This window comes from Cnephaeus nilssonii (assembly GCF_951640355.1).
Source record: "Cnephaeus nilssonii genome assembly, chromosome: 5".
NCBI lineage: Eukaryota > Metazoa > Chordata > Mammalia > Chiroptera > Vespertilionidae > Cnephaeus > Cnephaeus nilssonii.
Window position 1 is genome coordinate 33699214 of NC_137076.1, and position 24181 is coordinate 33723394.

Sequence of the window (24181 nt, forward strand, 5' to 3'; positions counted from 1 at the left end):
TCCATTGGTTATGCATATATGCATACAAATTCTTTGGTTGATCTCTTCCCACGCACTCACCCTCCCCCGCCTTCCCTCCGAGATTCTGCACTTTGTTCTATGCTTCTATGTCTCTGGATCTGTTTTGTTCATCAGATTCCACATATGAGTGAGATCATGTGATATTTGTCTTTCTCTGACTGGCTTATTTCACTTAGCATAATATTCTCCAGGTCCCTCCATGCTGTTTCAAAGGGTAAAAAGCCTTCTTTTCTTATTGCTGCATAGTATTCCGTGATATACATGTACCACAGTTTTTTAATCCACTCATCTACTGTTGGGCACTTGGTCTATTTCCAGATCTTAGTTATTATAAATTGTGCTGCTAAGAACGTAGGGGTGCATACATTCTTTCTGATTGGTGTTTCAGATTTCTTAGGATATATTCCTAGGTGTGGGATCACTGGATCAAATGGAAGTTCCATATTTCATTTTTTGAGGAAATTCCATACTGTTTTCCATAATGGCTGCACCATTCTGCATTCCCATCAGCAGTCTTCATATCCTCACCAGCACTTGTTATTTGTTGATTTGTTTATGGTAGCCATTCTGACAAGTGTGAAGTGATACCTCATTGTTTTTATTTGCATCTCTCTGATGATCAGTGACTTTGAGCATTTTTTTATGTCTCTTGGTCATCTGTATGTCCACTTTGGATAAGTGTCTATTTAGTTCCTTTGCCCTTTTTTTAATTGGGTTGTTTGTCTTCCTTTTGTTAAATTGTATGAGTTCCTTATATATTTTGGATATTAACCCTTTATCAGATGTATCATTGGTAAATACGTTCTCCCATACAGTGGGCTCCCTTTTAATTTTGTTGATGGTTTCTTTTGCTGTGCAGAAGCTTTTTATTTTGGTGTAGTCCCATTTGCTTATTTTCTCCTTAGTTTCCTTTGCCTTAGGAGATGTATCTGTAAACATATTGCTATGAGAGATATCTGAGATTTTGCTGCCTATGGTTTATTTTAGGATTTTTATAGTTTCACAACTTTTATTTAAGTTCTTTATCCATTTTGAGTTTATTCTTGTGTATGGTGTAAGTTGATGGTCTAGTTTCATTTTTTTGCATGTATCTGTCCAATTTTCCCAACACCATTTATTGAAGAGACTTTTTTGACTCAATGCATGTTCTTGCCTTCTTTGTCAAATATTAATTGAGCATAATGGCTTGGGTTGATTTCTGGGGTCTCTGTTCTGATCCATTGATCTATATGTATGTTTTTGTGTCAGCCCTAGGCTGTTTGATTACAGTGGCTTTGTAGTATAATTTGATATCTGTATTGTGATTCCTTCAACTTTGTTGTTCTTTTTCAAGATTGCTGGGCTATTCGGGGTCTTTTTTGGGTCTCGAGTATTTGTTCTAGATCTGTGAAATATGCCATTGGTAGTTTAATAGGGATTGCATTGAATCTGTAGATTACTTTGGGTAGTAAATGATGTTTATGATGTTAATTCTACCAATCCATGAACGTGGTATATTCTTCCACTTGTTATTATTTTTCTCTAGCTCTTTTTTCAATGTCCTGTAGTTTGCCGAGTACAATCTTTTACCTCCTTGGTTAAGTTTATGCCTAAGTATCTTATTTTTTTTAATTTTAATTTTTTTGCAATGGTAAATGAGATTGTTTGTTTAGATTCTCTTTCTGAGAATTCATTATTGGTGTATAAAAAAGCCATCGATTTTTGGGTGTTAATTTTGTATTCTACTACATTGCCGAATTCATTTATTCAATCTACTAGTTTTTGGTGGAATCTTAGGATTTTCTATGAACAATATCATATCTTTTGCGAATAATGAGAGTTTTACTTCCTCCTTTCCAATTTGGATGCCTTTTATTTTTTTCTTCTTGTCTGATCATTGTGGCTAGGACTTCCAGTACTATCCTATATAATAAAGAGGTAATATGCAAATTGACCCTCACACTGCAACACCATCACAAGATGGCTGCCCTGCCCAGCCCCTCCCCTGGCCCCACCCCTGATCAGCCTCTCCCACCCCAATTGAGAGTGGGGCGGCTAGCCAACCCCCCACCCCCCCACAGCCCCTCACCCAGGCCGACCACGCCCCCACGCTTTCCCGGGGCTGGGGGTACCCCAGGCAGGCTGCAGGCACGGCGTCGGTCAGAGGCAAAGGTCCTGGCTGTCCCTGGTCTAGAGAGTCCAGAAAACCTCAGCAGTGACCAAAGACCAAGACTGTGTGGAAAGGTCCCTGCCAGCGCTTATGGCTCAAAGTGCCAGGAGGAGGCAGAGCGTCTTGAACCTGCAACCCTGGGCGTCTGCATAGCAAGCCTTGGGGCAGACCATGGCTGTGGCGCCTGTGGGTGAAAAGGGGAGGAGCAGAGAGCTGGGGTCGGATCTGGGAGGGGCCTAGAGTCTTCAGGAGCAGCCCACCTGCTAAGGTTGCTGTGACCCTCGCGCTTGGGCTTGGTCAAAGCTCCCGGTCAGCTCTGCCACTTGCCTTCCAGGTGCGGCTGGCGTTGCGCTTAGAAAAGCAGCTGTCACTGGGCTCAGTTAAATAAGAGAAATCAAAGAGCCGAGAGTAGATATCCTTCCAGCTCCTTCCTACGCCCCAGCCGAGGAGGGCTGGGGATGGGGGTAATGGAAAATGGCTGCTGCTTTGCATTTTATAATGAAAAGACTCCTATGTAGAGAGGAGAGCTGATTCGTTTCCAGCAACACCTGCCTTGTTCCCTGTCCCAGCACCTAACAAAGGTTTGTCCACACAGCCATGTTGGCCTGGCTCCTGGAATGTTGGGAGCAGGTTTGAGCTGCATTGATTTAAAAAAAAAAAAAAAAAAGGTAAAAATTGAAAAACACCTCTTTGTACTCAAATGGCACTATAAAGTGCAGATTACAGCATCTGATTTTGTCTTCTATGTTAATTTTGAGGCAGAGCGCAAATAGGTTCATGGGAAAAGCAGAAAACACAAAGGGAAAGGGAGAGGATTCTGCTGTCCACAGCACTGAATGTTGGTTTTTTTGTGTGTGTTTTTGTTGTTATTTTTCCTTCTGTTCTTCAAGTCATTATATGCCATTTAAACCACTTTATGGCCTTAGGTAATGAGCTAATGCTTCCTCTATTAAGAGCAAGCAGCAGTGTTTTCATATGAGTCACTTACATTTAATCCATTCAAATGGAGCATACTGCGTGGAGAGAATGGTAAGTGTCATTATATAAAGAACTTGGCATTATGATGCTGTCTGGCTGAAGATCTTATTTATTTTGCAATTTAGAGAACGTAGACAAATAAGGCTTTGAAAATGAATCTGCATGCTTAAGTTCAAGACTTTATTTTCATCTGTAACGACCAAACGACTGGTCACCAGTAGGTGCATTGATGGGTCCCGCGGCGCGGCGGGTCTGGGTGAGGCTGTGTGGTTCGGGCCAGGGCCAGGGGACCTGAGGTTGCACCCCCAGCGCCAGGACATGAGGCTGTGTCCCCCGCCCGTCGGGGCTGGGCTTGATGGGGGTGGGGCCGGCCAAGTCTTGGTGTTGCCCAATGGGGGTGGGGCCGGCCGGACACTTCTATTATAGAGAAAGGGCAAATAGCAATATTAAAATATTTCCTCTAATTAATTCCCTTTTAATGTGCACAAATTTCGTGCACCGGGCCACTAGTGTTGAATAAGAGTAATGAAAGCCAACATCCCTGTCTACTGTTCTACAGTTAACTTCTTTGACATCAGTTTCTTTAAGTTATTCTTGCTTTTCTGACTGTATTGTGTATAGGAGATCTCTTGTAAATATTTATCAGTGTAATAAATTGATTCTTACTCTATAGGCCTGGTAGTTAGAATATTTGTTATTAATTCAAAATCAATAATGACTCTTAAACTATTATGTAAACAAGTGAAAAAATATTTTTCAAAAGTCCATTTGTGCCCTAGCTAGTTAGGTTCAGTGGCTAGAGTGGCATTCTGCTGACTGAAGGGTCCTGGGTTCCATTCCGGTCAAGGGCACATGCCCGAGTTTCAGTCTCTATCCCCAGAGTGGAGTGTGCAGAAGGTAGCCGATCAAAGATTCTCAGCATTGATGTTTCTATCTATCTCTCCTCCCTTCCTCTCTGAAATCAATAAAAATATATCTTTAAAAAAAGCCCAGCCCAACCAGCGTGTCTCAGTGGTTGAGCATATCGACCTATGAACCAGGAGGTTGGTTCGATTCCGGTCAGGGCACATGCCCGGGTTGCAGGCTCCATCTCCAGTGTGGGGCATGCAGGAGACAGCCGATCAGTGATTCTCTCTCATCATTGATGTTTCTATCTGTCTCTCCCTCTCCCTGCCTCTCTGAAATCAATAGAAATATATATATTAAGAAAAAAAGCCCAGATGTACACTTCTTAGGATATTTTATCTATTCCTGTGGTTATAATGATGATTTAATATGGTTTTCTGTTTGGAGCCACTATTTATTCCTTTTTGCTTTCTTAATATCAGCTTATAGTTAGCTCTGTTTACATCAAGTGATTTCAGAGTTTGAAGAACTCTCTTTTGTTTTATCTTTAATTTTTAATGTAAAAAGAACAAGAAAGTATGAGAAAACGTGAGAGATCTTTTCCCTACTTCTCTCCCTCAAAATAACTAGTTTACTTCTCTTCCTCCTCTCTCCTTCCTTTTCACTTCTTGTCCTCTCTCCTGTTGATACATATTAATTGAAGAAAATATAGAAATTGAAATACATAAAAGGAAGAATATTAACATTTCTTGTAATCTCATCACCAAGTAATAATCACTCTTTTGAGCATTTAACATATATCTTTTTTGTGTTTTTTTTTCTTTATAAAATGGAGCATATTGTTATTATTGGTTCTCAGGATTGTCTCTACATTAATATTACCAATAGCAATTAAAATATTCATATAGATTCTGGAATACATCTTAGACTTAACCAAATCAGAATCTCTAGGGGTAGGGCTAAGATAGTTTGTTAAAAACAAAACAAAAATCCTCCTTCAAAAAATTTAATAACTTTCAGAATTTTTTTAAACAAAAAATTGAATATTGCAATATTATATATAGAAAACTTTAATTTATATATAAATCTTTCTCTAATGGTTCAATTTTAACTTTTTCCTAGCCATTCCACCCTATGGTGAACCTGGATTGTTCTCGGGATTTCCGGCCATTTCTTTGTGCACTCTATGCTCCTATTTGTATGGAATATGGACGTGTCACACTTCCCTGTCGTAGACTGTGTCAGCGGGCTTACAGCGAATGTTCAAAGCTTATGGAGATGTTTGGTGTTCCTTGGCCTGAAGATATGGAATGCAGTAGGTGCGAAAATCATATTTTTATGGATCATTACTTATGTTGCAATATATTTAAAAATTACTTGTCTTGTTCATCAGTTTTTAAAAACTTTTTTAAGTACATATATATTAGTCTTAATTTAAAAATATATACTTTTTTTTTAATTTCAGAAAGGAAGGGAGAGGGAGAGATAGAAACATCAGTGATGAGAGAGAATCATTGGTCGGCTGCCTCCTACATGCCCCACACTGGGGATCGAGCCCACAACCCGGGCATGTGTCCTGACTGGGAATCGAACCATAACCTCCTGGTTTATAGGTCAACCACTGAGCCACACCGGCTGGGCTGATGTTTTCTTTTTAAGAAAAAAAACACACACAAAAAAAGGATTTAAATGAAGTTGAAAATTCCTTCCTTGGTACCTGCCTTGATTTCATTACCTTCTTTCCTCCCCAGAGATGAAGTAATCATGTTAAATTTGTTGTTAATCATTCCTGTGTTTTGTTTTTATACTCTTACTACATATATACATATCCATAAGCAACATTATATTTTTTTACATGTACCTATTTTTATATCTTTAGGTCTGGTTCATTTTCTTTAGTTGCTATATAAAGGCCAGTTATATTAATATCCTATAGTTATTTAGTCATCTCCTAAGGATGGTCATTTGGGTTATTTCCAGGATTTTGCTATTATGAGCAATGCTACAGTGAACATTGTCACCTTCATATTTAAAATTAAATTTGTTTATCATCTGACAGTAGTCCTTGGAGGTAGGTAAAAAGCAGGTGGTTTATTCTCATTTGAGAGATGGAAAATTTAAGAAATAAAACATTAATTTCTTGTAGTCAATTCACTGACATTTTGCTTTCTTATCCACTCTCTCCTCAAATACCTGATTGTGTTTATAGTCCCTCTTTAGAAGTTTGTAAATTTTTTGACTGGACCAGAATCCTATTTTGTTTTTTGTATCTAATTCTCATTGTTTAGTGGTCTTTTTATGTTAAAAGTTTATATACAAGTATAGAAATCTCATCATGATCTTTATTTCTTTATTTTGATAAGATTAAATCTATTTTATGTCCTCACTATTGCCTGGGATTGCCTAACTCTGAAAGCTTAAATCCTGGCAGGCTGATCTTTCATAACAACTCATTCTTCCACATCTCTCATATTTTTGTTTCTACTGTACCCATCTTCGCTTCATGGACACCCCTAGACTTTTGTGTGTTTTTTTTACTCTCCCAATAGACCCATTCCTGATCGTAATTATTTCCTTACTTAGTTTAAGCTTTGTGGTCCATCACTTGAAATAACACGTTTGCTAGCATTTTTAGTTTATTTCTTCCACTATATTTGCTCAGATCCTCAAACTGGTTGATTCAACCAATGTCTTATAAATTACCTGTGCTATTATTTTTTTTAATATATTTTATTGATTTTTTACAGAGAGGAAGGGAGAGGGATAGAGAGTTAGAAACATCAATGAGAGAGAAACATTGATCAGCTGCCTCCTGCACACCATCTACTGGGGATGTGCCCACAACGAAGGTACATGCCTTTGACTGGAATCGAACCTGGGACCCTTCAGTCTGCAGGCCGATGCTCTATCCACTGAGCCAAACCAGTTAGGGCACCTGTGCTATTATTTAATGATTCAAACCATAGCAGTTCTATTTGCTGTTTGTCTTTGGTCATATGGAAATTTGTGCTCATCCCCCTAAGCACCTAAGCTTAATCTATATAATTCATTTCAAACCCGTATTTCACTTTTATTCTGTATTTGACCCTTATTCTCCTTAACCTCAACCTGTCCTCTCCTGAAAACCAGTTAGGCCATTATATGTGTACTGCTGTAGTCTGTTACATCTCGGACCAATCCTTCTCAATTTTCTTTATTGGATCCTTTACTGCTTTCTGACTATTAAATACTGGTGCTTCTCAGAGTTCTGTTCCTTTTCTCTTTGATTCTATGTGCTTTCCCCAGATAATATCATCTTACTGATTTAAACTTTTATTCATATACTGATGACTATTAAATCTAAATCTGTAGCTTTGATGTCTTCCTACAAAATTCTATATCTGCATATCCAGAGCCATTGGAAATGCTGGCCTGATCTTGTCTCAGATAACTCAGTTTCAACATGTCCAAATTTACTTTATTCCTAGATTATTTTTTTATTGCCTAGAAGTCATCTTCCAACTTTATTGACCTTAACTTCCACATTTAATCAGTTATAAATCCCATTGCTGTATCTAACTAATTTCATAGCTGTCACATTCTCACTGTCTTAAATTGTTTCAGTTCTGGCTCAACTGGTATCTCTGTCCCCATTTTTGCCCAGCTCCTTCTGTCTTCCACACTGCTCTTAGTCACCTTTCTAATTACTTGGGGTAGGGTTATATGAATATATTTATTCAACAATAATTAATTTAACAAATAGTAAATGGATGTGCTCTGTGTGTGGGCACTATTCTATGTTGAAGATGAACAGTAAACAAAACATCTCTGTTCTTATGGAGCTAAAATTCTAGTGGAGATAAATAGATAATGTCAAAAAATGCTATTAAGAAAGAGTAGAGATCAGAGACATAGAAGTATGGAACAGACTGATGAATCTCAGAGGGAAGGCAGGGTGGTTGGGTGGGTGAGAACAGATTAACCAAAGAATTTATATGCATATATGCATAACCCATGGATATAGACAGTAGTGTGGTGGTGAAGGCCTGGGGGTGGGGGCACAAGTTGATGGGGGTCAATGGGGGAAAAATGGGGAAAAATACTTTCAACCATAAAGATAAATTTTAAAAAAGAGTGGAGTTAGGTGATAGTGATACGATACAGGGAAGTAGAAGCTCTATTGTCTGTGGAGGCATTGGGGAAGGCCTTTTTGATAAGGAGGCATTGGAACAGGTACCTAAGTAAAGTGGGAGAACAAATACAGATATCTAGGAAAGAATACTCCAGGCAGAAGAAACAGAGAAACAAGTTCAAAGGTTCTGAAGTGAAAGAATGCTTAGCATATTCATAGAACAAAGAGATCAAAGAGGCTGGAGCTAAGTGAGGGAGGAAGAACGGAAAGATTAAATAAGATCAGAAAAGTACTGGGGAGGTAGTTTTGTAGCTCTAATAGGAATTTGAATTTGTCTCTGAGAAGGGAAGCCATTAGAGGATTTTGAACAGAAGAAACATGATCATGAGCACAGGAGTGGCTGCTGTGTGGAAGTGGAGATTAATTGGAAGTCCAGGGATGAGGCACTGATGTCAAACTGGGGGGCAGCAGTGGAGAAAAAGAGAAGTGATCAGATTCTGGAATATCACAAAGTAGAATGACAGGATTTGCTGGTAGATTCTGACGTGTAAATGAGAGAGAAGATGACCCCAAAGCTTTTGGCCTAGGCAGCTAGAATGAAATTATCGTTTATGGAGATGGAGAAATCTAAGGAGTGAAAATCAAGAGTTTGGTTTTGAGTGAAGGGAGGGTATGTGTTGAATTGGCAGTTAGATATATACAAATACATCCATAAAAATACATAGTATTACTTTGCATGGTTTTAAATTTTATCAGTTTTGTATACACACACACACACACACACTTCTGCAACATGCTTACCTCTCCAATCTCATCCCTGTCCTTCATGCTCCAGTAGTACTAAACACACCCTGTTCACATCTGTATGCTTTTGTTTGCATTTCTTGCTAAAACACTGTTTGGCTTACTTCCAATACTGGCAAATACTGATTCAAAATTTTATGTTCAGAGACTTACCCTGTGAAGTCTTTTATAACCTCTTCTCCTAATTAATCCTTCTCTATATCATTTTATACTTTATATAGATTTTGATTGCTTCATGTATCACACTGCTGTCTTTTGTGTTGTCTTTACCAGTATGTATCTCCTTTTAGACTGAAGGATAGAGACCCTGTTCTTTTGTCTGTTTATGTTAAACCCTTGGCATACTTTAAGATTCCAATAAATGCCTGAATGCAGTAAGTTTCTGTCTTTATAATTCCAAGCCCTGTGAAGAAAATGGTTTGTATCAAAAAATAAAAGATTAATACACTACAGCATAAGGTTATGCGTGCATTTGGCAAACAATATAAATGATAGTTCCTTGGAAACTATTTGATGCATATAAACTAGTAAACATTTAGTTAGTGAGAGTCTGAGGACTTAGCAACTGCTACTGGCAAGAAAATTGAAGATGCAGGAAGTTCATAAGAATGGTACTGTTAGTCATGTATGTATGTCTGCCCTATTTTCTCTGTCCTGAGGCTATGACACTCAAGTTTGTGGATCTGGAAAATTGTTAAAATGCAGATTTCTTGGGCCCTAACAAGAGTATATTGTAATATGATTTGTGGTGGTGGGGACTGAGAATTTACATTTTAAAAGGATCTTAAGTTTTCTCATGCACTTTAAAGTTTGAGAATAACTGGATTAGAGAATGCAATGGATTGGAGAGAAATTAGGGATGGTAGGAAGGAAATAGTTGACATTAGAGACCTTAGAAGGCCTTTAATTAACCAATAAGATAAGCAGAGAATGACTGTAAAATGAGGGGAAAACACTAAAATCTTTAGCTTTCTAATTCCAACCCCTGTGAAGAAAATGGTTTGTATCAAAAAATAAAAGATTAATCCACTACAGCATAAGGTTATGCATGCATTTGGCAAATATAAGTGATAGTTCCTTGGAAACTATTTGATGCATATAAACAGGTATATAAGCCACTTATAAGGATTTTTAATGTTAATCTAACTCAAATACCTTGGAACATGCATTTAGGGAATATATATATTTTTAAAATATATTTTATTGATTTTTCACAGAGAGGAAGGGAGAGGGATAGAGAGCTAGAAACATCCATGAGAGAGAGACATCGACCAGCTGCCTCCTGCACACCCCCCACCGGGGGATGTGCCCGCAACCAATGCACATGCCCTTGACCGGAATCGAACCTGGGACCTTCCAGTCCGCAGACCGACACTCTATCCACTGAGCCAAACCGGTTTCGGCCATTTAGGGAATATTTTTAACTCTTATGTTTAAGTAAGTTCTATGTGAATATAGGGTAAATTGAAGACTATACTGTAGTTAGACCAAACTAACTTCTAGCTTCTATTCTGTTGTAACTATATACTTATATTTATTTATTTTACTTGTTTTATATATATGTTTATATTTTGAAATGCTCTAAACTGTGTTCTAAATAAATAGTTTCTATATATACCTTTTAAAATATATATCTTTTTTATTGATTTCAGAGAGGAAGGGAGAGGAAGAGAGAGAGAGAAACATCAGTGATGAGAGAAAGTCATCGATCAGTTGCCCACTGCACGCCCCACACTGGGGATTGAGCCTGCAACCCAGGCATGTGCCCAGATCAGGAATCAACCAGTAATACTCAACCACTGAGCCATGTTGGCTGGGCATATACCTTTTTTGGATGGCTATGCTTGACCATTTTAAGAAAGAATACTGTTTTCGTTGTTGTTTTAATCCTCACCCAAGAATTCTAGAGAGACTGGAAGGGAGATGGCAGGGGGAGAGAGAGAGAGAGAGAGAGAGAGAGAGAGAGAGAGAGAGAGAGAGGGGGGGGGGAGGGAGGGAGGGAGGGAGGGAGGGAGGGAGAGAGAGAGAGAGAGAGAGAGAGAGAGAGAGAGAGAGAGAGAGAGAGAGAGACATATCGACATAAGAGAGACACATCAATTGGCTGCCTCCTGTTCAAGCCCCTACTAAGGAACTTGCAACCTCGGTATATGCCCTTGATTGGGAATCGAACCCATGAAACCGGCAAGAGTACTGTTTTTAAAGCCAAGACAAAATTAAGTGTGAAACATTATCATTTTTGGTCAACTATGGAAAATCTAGTTCTGTGAACCAAACAGAATATATTACTGTTTATTTCTACTTATTGTAATGTGCTCTAAGTATGTAAGGATAAATACTTGCAGGTGCTAATTTTGGAAATCCAAATTGTTAAGTGGCAGTGATTTCCCAGTAAGTAAAATGGTTCTCATCTTGTATTTTATAGGTTCCCAGATTGTGATGAGCCATACCCTCGACTTGTGGATCTGAATTTAGCTGGAGATCCTACTGAAGGAGCCCCAGTGGCAGTGCAGAGGGACTATGGTTTTTGGTGTCCCCGGGAGTTGAAAATTGATCCTGATCTTGGTTATTCTTTTTTGCACGTGCGTGATTGTTCACCTCCTTGTCCAAATATGTACTTTAGGAGAGAAGAACTTTCATTTGCTCGATATTTCATAGGATTGATCTCAATCATTTGCCTCTCTGCCACGTTGTTTACTTTTTTAACTTTTTTGATTGATGTCACAAGATTTCGTTATCCTGAAAGACCTATTATATTTTATGCAGTCTGCTACATGATGGTATCATTAATTTTCTTCATTGGGTTTTTGCTTGAGGACCGAGTAGCCTGCAATGCATCTAGCCCTGCACAGTATAAGGCTTCCACAGTGACACAAGGATCTCATAATAAAGCTTGTACCATGCTTTTTATGGTACTTTATTTTTTTACTATGGCTGGCAGCGTTTGGTGGGTAATTCTTACCATCACATGGTTCTTGGCAGCTGTGCCAAAGTGGGGTAGTGAAGCTATTGAGAAGAAAGCATTGCTGTTTCACGCCAGTGCATGGGGCATCCCTGGAACTCTAACTATCATCCTTTTAGCGATGAATAAAATTGAAGGTGACAATATCAGTGGCGTGTGTTTTGTTGGCCTCTACGATATTGATGCATTGAGATACTTTGTTCTTGCACCCCTCTGCCTATATGTGGTAGTTGGGGTTTCACTCCTTTTAGCTGGCATTATATCCCTAAACAGAGTTCGAATTGAGATTCCATTAGAAAAGGAGAACCAAGATAAATTGGTGAAGTTTATGATCCGGATTGGTGTTTTCAGCATTCTTTATCTGGTACCACTCTTGGTTGTAATTGGATGCTATTTTTATGAGCAAGCTTACCGTGGCATCTGGGAAACAACATGGATACAAGAACGCTGCAGAGAATATCACATTCCATGTCCATATCAGGTAAGGGAAACCTTGTTCTAAATTTTGTGTAATAGTGAAAAGAAGGCATATTACTATGAAGAGCTAATCTTAGCTGGGGCTTTAAAAAACTTCATGAACCTTCAACTTGTATATTAAAGTTTTAAAGCAAAAGATAATGAACAAATATATTGTAATAAGAATGGCATACATGTGTTTCTATAAACATCTTCCTTTTAAAATATGACTTTTACCACTTTAAGGTATGGGCTTTTAAGCAATTTACGTCTGTTATTACAAAATAGTTGCTTGTTGATTCTTTAAAACTCTGCAGGTTTGAGGGGAAGAAGCACTTTACCAACTCTGGTAAAAAGGTACCGTCTTTTTGTAGAAATTTTACTGATGTTCAAAATAGGAATTAATTGTTTTTTAGAATGCAGTTGTACAAACCAGTTCATTTCTTAATTGGTCTGTTTTCTCTTTTGCATACTGAATATTTTGTGATTTACTTTTTAGTTTAAAGAGATTAGATAATCATAATAATAGAATCATAGAATTTTAGAGATCATTTTCAGGTTCCCTCTATAAAGTTCTTAAACATCTGTCTCCTTTGAGGCTTAGAAATGTATAGTAACTTGCTCACACTCATCTGGGATTTAGGTCCTAGGAGAGAAGTGGAACAAGGAAAGTAATTCAGAGGAGTTGATGCTAAGTATTTCTCTCATCTTAAAACCTTCTCTGGAACTATGCCACTAGCTATTACCCTCTCTTCTTCCTTTTAAGACAAGTTTTCTTGAAAGTTATCTCCTGTTCATCATGTTCCAGGTTTCCTATTATCAGAAGTGCACCAGCCACCTTTCAATCTATCCCAACCCTTATGTTTCTCTAATACCTTTTAAATGTCTTTCTTAAAGTACTTATGTATTTTACTTGTCTATTTCTCCTGCTAGATGGTGAACTCTTTGAAAGCAAGAAATTCTTTTGCTTTCATATTTTTTGTGTTATCATATTTTTAATGCATATTTTGTAGGTTAGTAGATAATACCATTGAGAATGTGGGTGTATAGATTGAGAAGAGACATAAGAAATAGTAACAGTCCTAGCCAGTTTGGCTCAGTGGATAGCATGGTGGTCCTTGTACTGAAGAGTCCCGGGTTTGAGTCTGGTCAAGGGTATGTACCTTAGTTTTAGGCTTGATCCTTGGTCTCAGTCAGGACACGCGCAGGAGGCAATCAGTCGATGTGTCTCTCTCACATTGATGTTTCTATTTCTCCCACTCCCCTGCACTCTCTCTAAAAGTCAATGGTAAGATATCCTTGGGTGAGGATTAACAACAACAACAACAAAAATGGTAACAGTGGTACCGGGAATAAGGAATGTGTGATTAGTACATAGTCAAAGCTCATAAATATTTGATGAATTAAAATGCCAATTCCCCTTTTATTTTGTTGTGTAAATAGTCCTATACAAAATTACATTTTTATTGTATAAATATTAGCTACTAGCTTTTAAAAAATAAACTCAAAGAGACCGAAAGAATGAATAATTGAAATTGTATTATATTTCTTAACAGAATTACTTATTAACAACTCTTAATATGAATTTTCAGTCCTGAAAATAATCGAATTTTGCCCCCAATGAGAGAAAAAGGTGATCGAATTACATTATATGCTTCCCCATATAAGTTATCTAAGATTCCAAATATATATTATATTAGGGTTATTAAAAAAACAAAGTTTAACTATGAAAAAATGATCTAAAAAATACCAAACCTTGCCCTGGCCGGTATGGCTTAGTGGATAGAGTGCTGGCCTGCAGAATGAAGGGTCCCAGGTTCAATTTCGGTCAAGGGCACATGCTCAGGTTGCAGGCTCGATCCCCAGTGGGGATCGTGCAGGAGGCAGCCAATCAATGATTCTCTCTCATCATTGATGTTTCTATCTCTCTTTTGCTCTCCCTTGCTCTCTGAAATCAGTAAAAATATATTTTAAAAAAACATCCCAAACCTCAAGTATGTAAATTAGAGTAGTTGGGATGCTGCTATTCTTAAGACATTTCTAGAATTCTTTTAGCATCTTCAGAAACAGTTTAAGCTACACAGATATATGTGTGTGTATGTGCACGCACATACAGTACATTCCTTTGTAGTCATAGGTTAAAATTCTTTTTCCAACTTACAGAAATGTTGGATTTCCAACATACTGAAAAGAATAGAGAATGTTATAATAACAATAGCATAGTTATTAAGCTGTCAACTCTGAAGCAGGAATCCTGACTTCTTGGTTACTTTCATTATTTATTAGCTTTATAACCTTAGACCAGCTTCACTCCTCTCTGCTTCAGTTCCCCATCTGTAAAATGAATAATAGAATCTAATAGTAATAGTATTAGATATAAATAGTAATAGAATCTATCTCCTAAGTTTGTTTTTAACATACATGCAGACACTTAGAAAAGTACCTACTATATAAGTGCTCAAATGTTAGTTTTATTATTCATTTTCTTCATTTTTTGTTGCTGCTCTTGCTATTTACATACATTCATATATATAAATAATAGGTTTTTTAAGCCATCCAGTACTAAGCTTTAGCAAACCATATTTGCTTTAGACTTTTCAGAGAAATCATACTACAAATTTGACTGAAACTTCCTGGGTACCTTTCCCCAGTCCTATTTCTCTTATTCCCTGCCTAGACTTAACCATCATCCTAAATTTGGAGTGTCATTCCCATGAAAGTCTATACAATTACCAATGTGAATGTAGCTATGAAAAACTTTTGTTTTATACTATACTAGAGGCCCGGTGCACGAAATTTGTGCACTTGGGGTGGGGAGGTCCCCTCAGCTGTCCCAATGACTGTCTGCCCCCGGTGGTCAGTGCACGTCATAGCAACTAGTCAACGGATCGACTGCCTCTGTGGTCAGTGCATGTCATAGCGAGCGGTTGAGCAGCCTTAGCATATCATTAGCATATTATGCTTTGATTGGTTGAACGGATGACTGGGCACTTAGCATATTAGGCTTTCATTATATAGGATAGTATGTAAATATTATGCTATACATCTGTTTTTGATATGTATTTATGTTAATACTGTAGTTTATTTTTCTTTAATGTTTCCTTTTAAGGAAGGTTATGTTAATATTTTAAATATATAGAGGTATAGAAAATAACGAACACCCATGTACTCATAATGTTGAAATTTAATATTATATTTTATCTATCTGGCTGGCTGGCTATCTATTATTAAAGACAAAATTGATGAACCTTTCCGTTCCCTTTCATATTCCCATTCCCCTTCCTTCTCCCTTCCCAGAGGTAACCCTTCTCATAAATGTGATAGTTATCATTTTTCCTAATATATATATAAATATATATATTTATTAATCCTCACTCAAAGATTTTTTTTTTCATTGACTTTTAGAGAATGTGGTAGAGAGGGGGAGAGACAGAGAAAATATAGATGTGAGAGATTGGTTGCCTCCTGCATGTGCCCTGAATGGGACCAGGGATCAAGCCTGCAACCAAGGTACATGCCCTTGACCGGAATCAAACCCAGGACCCTTCAGTGCTCGGACTGATGCTTTAATCACTGAGAAAAAAACAGCTAGGGCTCTTCCTAATCCTATCTAATAAAAGAGTAATATGCAAATTGACCATCACTCCAAGACACAAGATGGCTGCCCCCATGTGGACACAAGATGGCCACCACAAGATGGCCTGCAGGGGAGGACAGTTGTGGGCAGTTAGAGGTGACCAGGCCAGCAGAGGAGGGAAGTTGGGGGAGACCAGGCCAGCAAGGGAGGGCAGTTGGGGTGGAAACAGGCCTGCAGGGGAGGGCAGTTGGGGGGTACCAGCACTGCAGGGGAGAGGAGTTGGGGGGCAGGCCTGCAGGGGAGGGCAGTTGAGGGGGACCAGGCCTGCAGTGGGGGGCAGTTAGGGGTGATAGGACCAGCAGGGGAGGGCAGTTGGGGGCAACCAGGCTGGCAGGGGAGGGCAGTTAGGGGCGACCAGGCTGGCAAGGGAGGGCATTTAGGGGTGATAGGGCCAGCAAGGGAGGGCAGTTGGGGGCAATTGGGCTGGCCGGGGAGCAGTTAGGCGTCGATCAGGCTGGCAGGGGAGTGGTTAGGAGGTGATCAGGCTGGCAGGCAGAAGCGGTTAGGGGCAATCAGGCAGAGGCAGGTGAGTGGTTGGGAGCCAGCAGTCCTGGATTGTGAGAGGGATGTCTGACTGCCTGTTTAAATGGGCAGTCGGACATCCCTCAAGGGGTCCCAGATTGAAGAGGGTGCAGGCTGGGCTGAGGGACAACCCCCCCCCCCCCCGCCGCCCCGTGCACGAATTTTGTGCACCGGGCCTCTAGTATTTTTATATTGTGGCTGGATATGTATCTATAAAACTTGCTGTTTTGCAAGTTTTAAAAATTCATATGAATGAGGTAAATCTGTAGGTTGCTTTTTCACTCAACTTTATCTTTTTAAGAATATAAATGTTTATATGTGTTTATTTTAACTCTAGTAGTCTAATGTAGAAATATACTGCAATTTATTCACTCATTATTCTGAAACTATATTCTGGGCATATAGTTTCCAGGTTTTTTGTTTTTTGGGTTTTTTTGTTATCCATTTTGCAATGAATATTTTTGTAATACCTGTCTTCCTTGTACATGAATAAGAATTTCCATGGGATATACACCAAAATGTGAAATTGTTGCATTATAAGACATCTTCAACTCAAGTAGTTATTTTAATTTTACACTCAGTACAGTATGAGTTTGATGAGGTTGAGTGTGTTTTTGTATGTTTATTGGGTTTCTCTTCTGTGATTTGCCTATTTGTAACCTTTGTCCATAGCTCTGTTGGGTATTTGCCTTTTGTTGTTATAGTTTAAATATTCTTGACATTAATTCTTTGCCATGTATTTTTATTGCAGATATCTTATCCTGCTCTGTAGCTTGTCTTTTCACTTGTGTTTTCTTTGCATTTTGTGTTTTAAAAAATCCTTTCCTGTTTCTAAAGTCATAAATGTGGTCTGCTATATTTTTTCTAGCAGTTTTAAAATTTGAAATTTTTTCTGTTTTGTTATTCTTCACCTAAGGATATTTTTCCATGGATCTTTAGAGAGAGTGGTAGGGAGGGAGAGAGACAGAGAGAAAGAAACATCTATGTGAGAGATTGGTTGCCTTCTACATGTGCCCTGAACAGGACCGGGGATTGAGCTTGCAACCAAGGTACATGTCCTTGACCAGAATCGAACCTACCACCCTTCAGTGCACATGCTGATGTTCTATCCACTGAGGCAAACCAGCTAGGGCTAAAATTTGAATTTTTGATTATATCTCTAATCCCTTGAAATATGTTTGTTTTTGTGTTGTAACGTGATTTTATTTTTCATATGAATAAGCAATATGCTTTCTGCACCATTTATCACATAGCCCTTCTGAATTGTAATGCAACCTCTGTCATATACAAGTCTCATTTTTAGACTCTTTCGTTTTATTGGTTTTTATGACCTTGTGTCAGTTCCACATTACCCCTACCTTCTTCTTCAAAATTATTGTAGCCATCTTGGCACTTTTCTGTGTGATTTTTACCAGCAATTTATTCATTAAAAAACACTGTTGGGATTGAACTTGTTTTTTATTTTAAATGAATCCGGGGGGAAATTGCCATTTTTGTATACTGAGTTTTTCATATCTTTTTGTTTATATGTTCATTCATTTCTGGGTACCTTGTTTTTGATGCATTTGTGAATAAGATATTTTCTCTGTTACATTTTAAATTGTTTATCGCTGGTGTACAAGAATGCCATTGATTGATTTTTGTGTGTTGATCTTATATTGAGCATCCCTGTGAACTTTTATTAGTTCTATTGTGTTTAGATTCTCTTAGATATTCTTTGTAGAAATTCTATTGTTTGAAAATAAGGACAGCTTTGTCTCTTACTTGTTTTCCAGTTCTTATGTTTTATTTAAAATTTTTGCATCTATAGTAGTCCCCCATTATCCACAGGGGATACATTCCAAGACTCCAGTGGAGGTTTGAAACCACAGATAGTTCTGAACCCTGTATATACTATGTTTTTCCCTCTAAATACACATCTATATATATAAAAGCCTAAGTGTCCTTTATGACCAGTTGCCATGATGCGCACTGACCACCAGAGGGCAGACGCTCAATGCAGGAGCTTCCCCCTGGTGGTCAGTGTGCTCCCACAGCCAGCCTCCCCAGGCCGCCCCCATCAGCCCTGATCGGCCCCGATCGCAGGCCAGGCCAAGGAATCCCCACCCATGCACAAATTTGTGCACCGGGCCTCTAGTCTATGATAAAGTTTAATTTATAAGTTGGTATCAGTAAGAGATTAATGATAATAACTACTAATAAAATAGAATAATTATAACAATTATTCAACTTTTCATGGAAAGAAAGTACTTTACATCTTCTCTTAGGCACATCTGAATTGTCAGCATCACTACTCTGGCCCTTTGGGGCCATTATTAAGTAAAATAAGAGCTACTTGAACACAAACACTGTGATACTGAGATAGTTGATCTGATAACCAAGATGGCTATTGAGTGACTAAAGGGCAGGTATTATATAGTATGTAGATGCTGGACAAAAGAATGATTCATGTCCTGGGCAGGCTGGAGCAGAACAGTGCTAGATTTTATCATCCTACTCAGAACAGTGTGTCATTTAAAATTTATAAATTGTTTATTTCTGGAATTTTCTATTTAATATTTTTGGACTGTGGCTCTACAGGTAATTGAAACCACGGAAAGTGAAACCACAGATAAGGGGAGACAACTGTACACTCATAAATGAGATAGATGATGATAATTGTTACTTTCCTGTACTGTCCCTGTCTAGTTTGGGTGTTGAGATTATAATAGCTTCATAAAGTGAGGTTTGTTTCTCTGAAACAGTTTCCATAATAACTAGGGCTCTCTGCTCTTTGAAAGGGTTAGTATATCCTGTAAAAATTCTGTCATAGTATTGTAGAAGTAAGGTGAGAGACGTTTTGGGAATCAGTAGGTTTTTTAAACTACCATTTCAATTTCTTTAATAGTAATGTTTTATTCAGGTCTTATTTCTTCTTGAGGCATTTTTGAGAATTTATAGTTTTCTAGAAAAATATTTCAAATAAATTAGTATAAGGTTATTCACATGTTTCAATTTTGAAAATTGTTACTATTTCCTATTTTGGTTCCTAATGTATGTTCTATTTTTTTTCTCCCTTGATCAATCTTACCAGAGGATTATAATTTTAATTCAGTTATTTCTGTTCTTACCTTACTTTCTGCCTGCTGCTTTTCTTTAGAATTACAGTTGACGCTTGAACAATGTGGAGGGTAGGGGTGCCAGCCCCCACACAGTTGAAAACCTTCATATGACTTTTGACTCCCCCAAAACAATGCATACATACAGTTAGCAGTTGGTTAAGTCTACGGTTATAAAACTCAATTGTGAAACTCAGGGATACAGAGGGCTGGCTGTATATTTATTGTAAAAAATCTGCATATAAATGGACCCACTCAGTTCAAACCTGTGTTGTTCAGTGGTCAACTATACTTTGTTTTTCTAGATACTTGAAAATTCAACTCATACATTGTAACTATTTCCTGGTTTTTTAAGTGTTTTTATTATTTAAAATTTAACCAAAAAATATTATTTCTTAAAATATATATATTTTTATTGATTTCAGAGAGGAAGAGAGAGGGAAAGATAGAAAAATCAATGATGAGAGAGAATCATTGATTGGCTGCCTCCTTCACGTCCCCCACTGGGGATCAAGCCCACAACCCAGGCATATGCCCTAACCTAGAATCAAACCCGGGACCCTTTTGTCCTCAGGCCGATGCTCTATCCACTGAGCCAAACCAGCTATGGCCAAGAAATTATTATTAATCATGTTGGTCACTCATTCAGTTTTTCATACTTACCTGGTAGCTCCAAACAACTTTATTTATTTTATTTATTTTTTTAAAGATTATCTGTAGCTAAGTTATTTACAATTTGTGTATTTTTTAAAATTTAAATTCTTTATTGTTTAAAGTACTTCTTAAGTCTCCTTTTACCCCCATTGACCTCTCCTCAGCTGCTTCCATCCCCTAGCATGTGCCCTCCTCCTCCCATTTCTGTGTCCATTGGTTTTGCTCATATGCATGCATACAAGTCCTCTTTGGTTGATCTCTTACCCCCTCACTCCCCACGTTCCTTCATAGGTTGGACGGTCTGTTTGATGCTTCTATGACTCTGGTTCTATTTTGTAGAACCTTTTATTCATTCAAGTTGGGAAAATCTCTGGCCTTTCTTCCTTCATAGAAAAGTTTTCCCAATCCTAATGGAAGGGGGTGCTTTTCACATTAACACCTCATAGATTGATATTCCATACTTGCATTTTTATTCCCTGCAGTATTTTTCTTTCCCAGAATTAGTATTAACTTTTTCTTCAGCATAAAAGTTCAGAGGTTGTTTTAGAAGATTAGTGCAAGTAGGATTAAAGCTTTATTCTGTGTATGAATTCCATGAACTCCCTTGTGACTCTTGCTTTTCCTTCTTAAGTAACAGATATTGAGTTAAATCTGACTTGTTCAAAAAAGATAGTGTTGTAAATATGAACTGTTGTTATTTGTATAAAGTTCATTGTGAGTAAATCTGTGATTTTATTTGATACCCACAACAACCTTATGATATTGATAGTATGGCTTCATTCTTGCCACTCTAAAAGGAAGAAGTTAAAGCAGAAAGAAATATGACATGCCATAGAGTAACATTTACTGAGGGGTCAGCTAAGTATAGCCCACCCAAACTAGAGCCTACTGACAAATTATAGAGCTAGTCATCTAGGGTTCTTTTTCTTTTTCTTTTGAACTGTGGTAAAATATCCCCCCAGAAATGGTAACAAAATTTATCATTTTTAAGTGTACAGTTCTGTGGCATAAAGTACATTTACATTTTGTGCAGCTATCAGCACCATCCATCTCCAGAAATTTTTTCATATTTCTAAACTGAAACTTTACCCATTAATCAATAACTCCCCTTTCCTACCTGCCTCCCAGCCCCTGGAAGCCATCATTACTTAATGTGTCTATGAATTTGACTACAGGCATACCTCGGAGATATTGCAGGTTCATTTCCAGACCAGACCACTGCAAGTGTCACAGGAATTTTTTGGTTTACCTGTGCATATAAAAATTACATTTACACTATACTTTAAAGTGTGCAGTAGCATTGTGTATTAAAAATATATACATACCTTAATGAAAAAAATTTATTTATTTATTGCAAAAAAATGCTAACCTGGGCCTTCACATAGTAATAATCTTTTTGCAGGTGAAGGGTCTCTTCTTCCATTTGTGAAAAACGCATTATCTGTAAAGTGCAATAAAGCAGTGCAATAAAATGAGGTATGCCTGTACTACTCTGGGTACCTCATTTAAGTGATATCATATATTTGTCCTACTTTGGTTTTTTAACATTTTGATATTAGAATTTTAATACTAGTTTTCATTCACAATTTCACTGAGAAGAATCTTACATAGACTTGTGAATTGAGTACCAGAGGTATTAAATTCCTATTTGAAGTAATATCCACACATAATTGAACAGATTTACTATCTCTGAGCTTGCCTAAAAGAATACTTAGCAGGCTCTGAGATGTTTTAAAATGTATTGAGCAATGATGTTTTCTTTAGAGTAGCCTGCTAGGTGACTTAAAGAATAATATTTGAATATTTTGCTTATAGAGGTTGCTTTATAGTCATTTCTTATATTACTGTAGGTTTCAAATATTTGAAAAATCAGTTTGGGAAGTAGTTGATCACATGTTTCAAAATGTCAGTTGTTTTTAATGCAAATGGCATGAATTTAAGTCCATAGTTCGAAGAAAAATGGGATTGTGTAAAGGATTTAAAAATATTTAAAATAGTATCCTTGCTGTAAATAGAAATTTATTGCTTAGATTTTAAAATACTTATACTAGCTCTGGCTGGTTTGGCTCAGTGGATAGAGCAATGGCCTGCGGACTAAAGGGTCCCAGATTAGATTCCGGTCAAGGGCATATGCCCGGGTTGCAGGCTTGATCCCCAGTGGGGAGCGTACAGGAGGCAGCGGATCAGTGATTCTCTCTCATCATTGATGATTCTCTCCCTCTCCCTTCCTCTCTAAAATCAATAAAAATATTTTTTAAATACTTTATACTAACTAATTCTAGCAAGAACACTTTTTACCTAAATCCAGAATTACGAAATTAGCCCTAGTTATCAGAATATTTATTTTACTATTTAAAATCAGTACAGTTTATTCCTAAAGTATACTTCCATCTGATATACTATTTAACATTAGTAATTTTCTAGGTACTTCGGTGTTTTGTTGCAATTTTTTCTTTAAAAATAATTTCCTCTATTTATTGCCTTTTAAGAGGCTCAAAGCATTTTATGAAAGTTACAAGTCTCAAAGGTTGTTATTTCTAGAAAAGCATTTCAATATAATATACATAGTATTGGTTAAAAAAAAACATGGGCTTTAGCCCTGGTCAGTGTGGCACAGTTTGTTGGAGCATCATCCCTTACACCAAAGGGTCGTGGGTTTTATTCCCAGTCAGGGCACTTGCCTGGGTTTCAGGTTCAATCCCCTGTTGGGGTGTGTACAGGAGACGGTTGATGGATGTTTCTCTCTCACATCAATGTTTCTCTCCCTCCTTTTCTCTTACCCCCTCTCTCCCTCCCTCCTCCTCTCTCCCTTCATCTCTCTCTCCCTCTCTCTCCCTCCCTCCCTCCCTCCCTTCCTCCCTCCCTCTCTAAAATACACATACATACATACATACATACATACATAGTATTCAAAGGCAGACAGGCTAGGTTTATGTCCTGTCTCTAACATTCTGAGCCTGGTTTCCTCATGTAAAATGCAGGAAATTATATGTTACATATAGTAATATGTACCTCTTGGGTGGCTATGAAGATTAAAGGAGATAATAAATTTAAATCTCTTACTAGAGTGCCTTACAAAAAGGAAAATTTCAGTATTTTATTGCCATAACTACATATTTCTTGAAGCTTGAGGACGGAATATATTAACCCTATATTCTGAACTAGAATCATAATTTTTTTGTTTAAATATTTACTTTCAAAAGCGCACATATTCTTTCCTAAAGTGCCCCTTCATTTTTTTCACCTCTTTCATACATCTAATGCAATGCTATATATCCCAATAAATTTTGATACTAGAACCTATGTTTCAGTAGTAGAAATGTGTTACTGTAATACAAGCAACTTAGCTAAGACTATGAAGTTCACATTAGAACCATTTGGAGAATTCTAAAAAATATATATTTTTATAGAAAACAAACAAAAAACATTATTTGTATTGTTTCAGCCACACAAGGCAACCCATCTGTTGTTTATCGAGTCTTGATTCAGAAAAATACAAAACTAGCAGAATAACGTCAAATTTAACCGTGATATTAGCTTCAACTTCTGGTAATGATGTTTCTCTTTACCAGGCAATTTCAAAAGGAGTCATCATTGTTTATGTAAGGACCCTGGGGGAAATAGGTATATTTTACACTTCCAACATTAGGGACAGTGAATATTTCTGTATAAATATATAGCGCTACTAATACTTAAATGGTAAATATCCTGCCTGTGACTTCCTAGTACCAAATTAATTTTTCCTCAAAATTGTTTAGTGTCTATAATAGGGGAAAAGAGTAAGAAATCCCTGAAAAAATATTCTAAATCTCATTTTATAGGAAAATATATTATAAAAGAATATTAAAGAAATTTATAGAAAACTATTAATACCATTATGTACAGGTTGTAAAATGCTGTGAAATGGCACTGTTGGATAAATACATTAAAACATACAAGTTACTAT

General features: G+C 37.4%; 1 protein-coding gene across 4 annotated transcripts in view; it reads left to right on the forward strand.

Annotated features, from left to right (window-relative positions):
* Positions 1 to 24181, forward strand: part of FZD3 (frizzled class receptor 3) — an 86377-nt gene that overhangs the window by 27439 nt on the left and 34757 nt on the right. For 3 of the 4 annotated variants that reach the window (XM_079773253.1, XM_079773251.1, XM_079773252.1), the window contains 2 exons: positions 5117 to 5313; positions 11332 to 12349. In XM_079773253.1, the coding sequence (XP_079629379.1) occupies positions 5117 to 5313; positions 11332 to 12349 (1215 nt within the window). Of the gene's footprint in view, positions 1 to 5116; positions 5314 to 11331; positions 12853 to 24181 lie in introns of those variants that run through there. The other variant, XM_079773254.1, reaches the window with a different exon arrangement.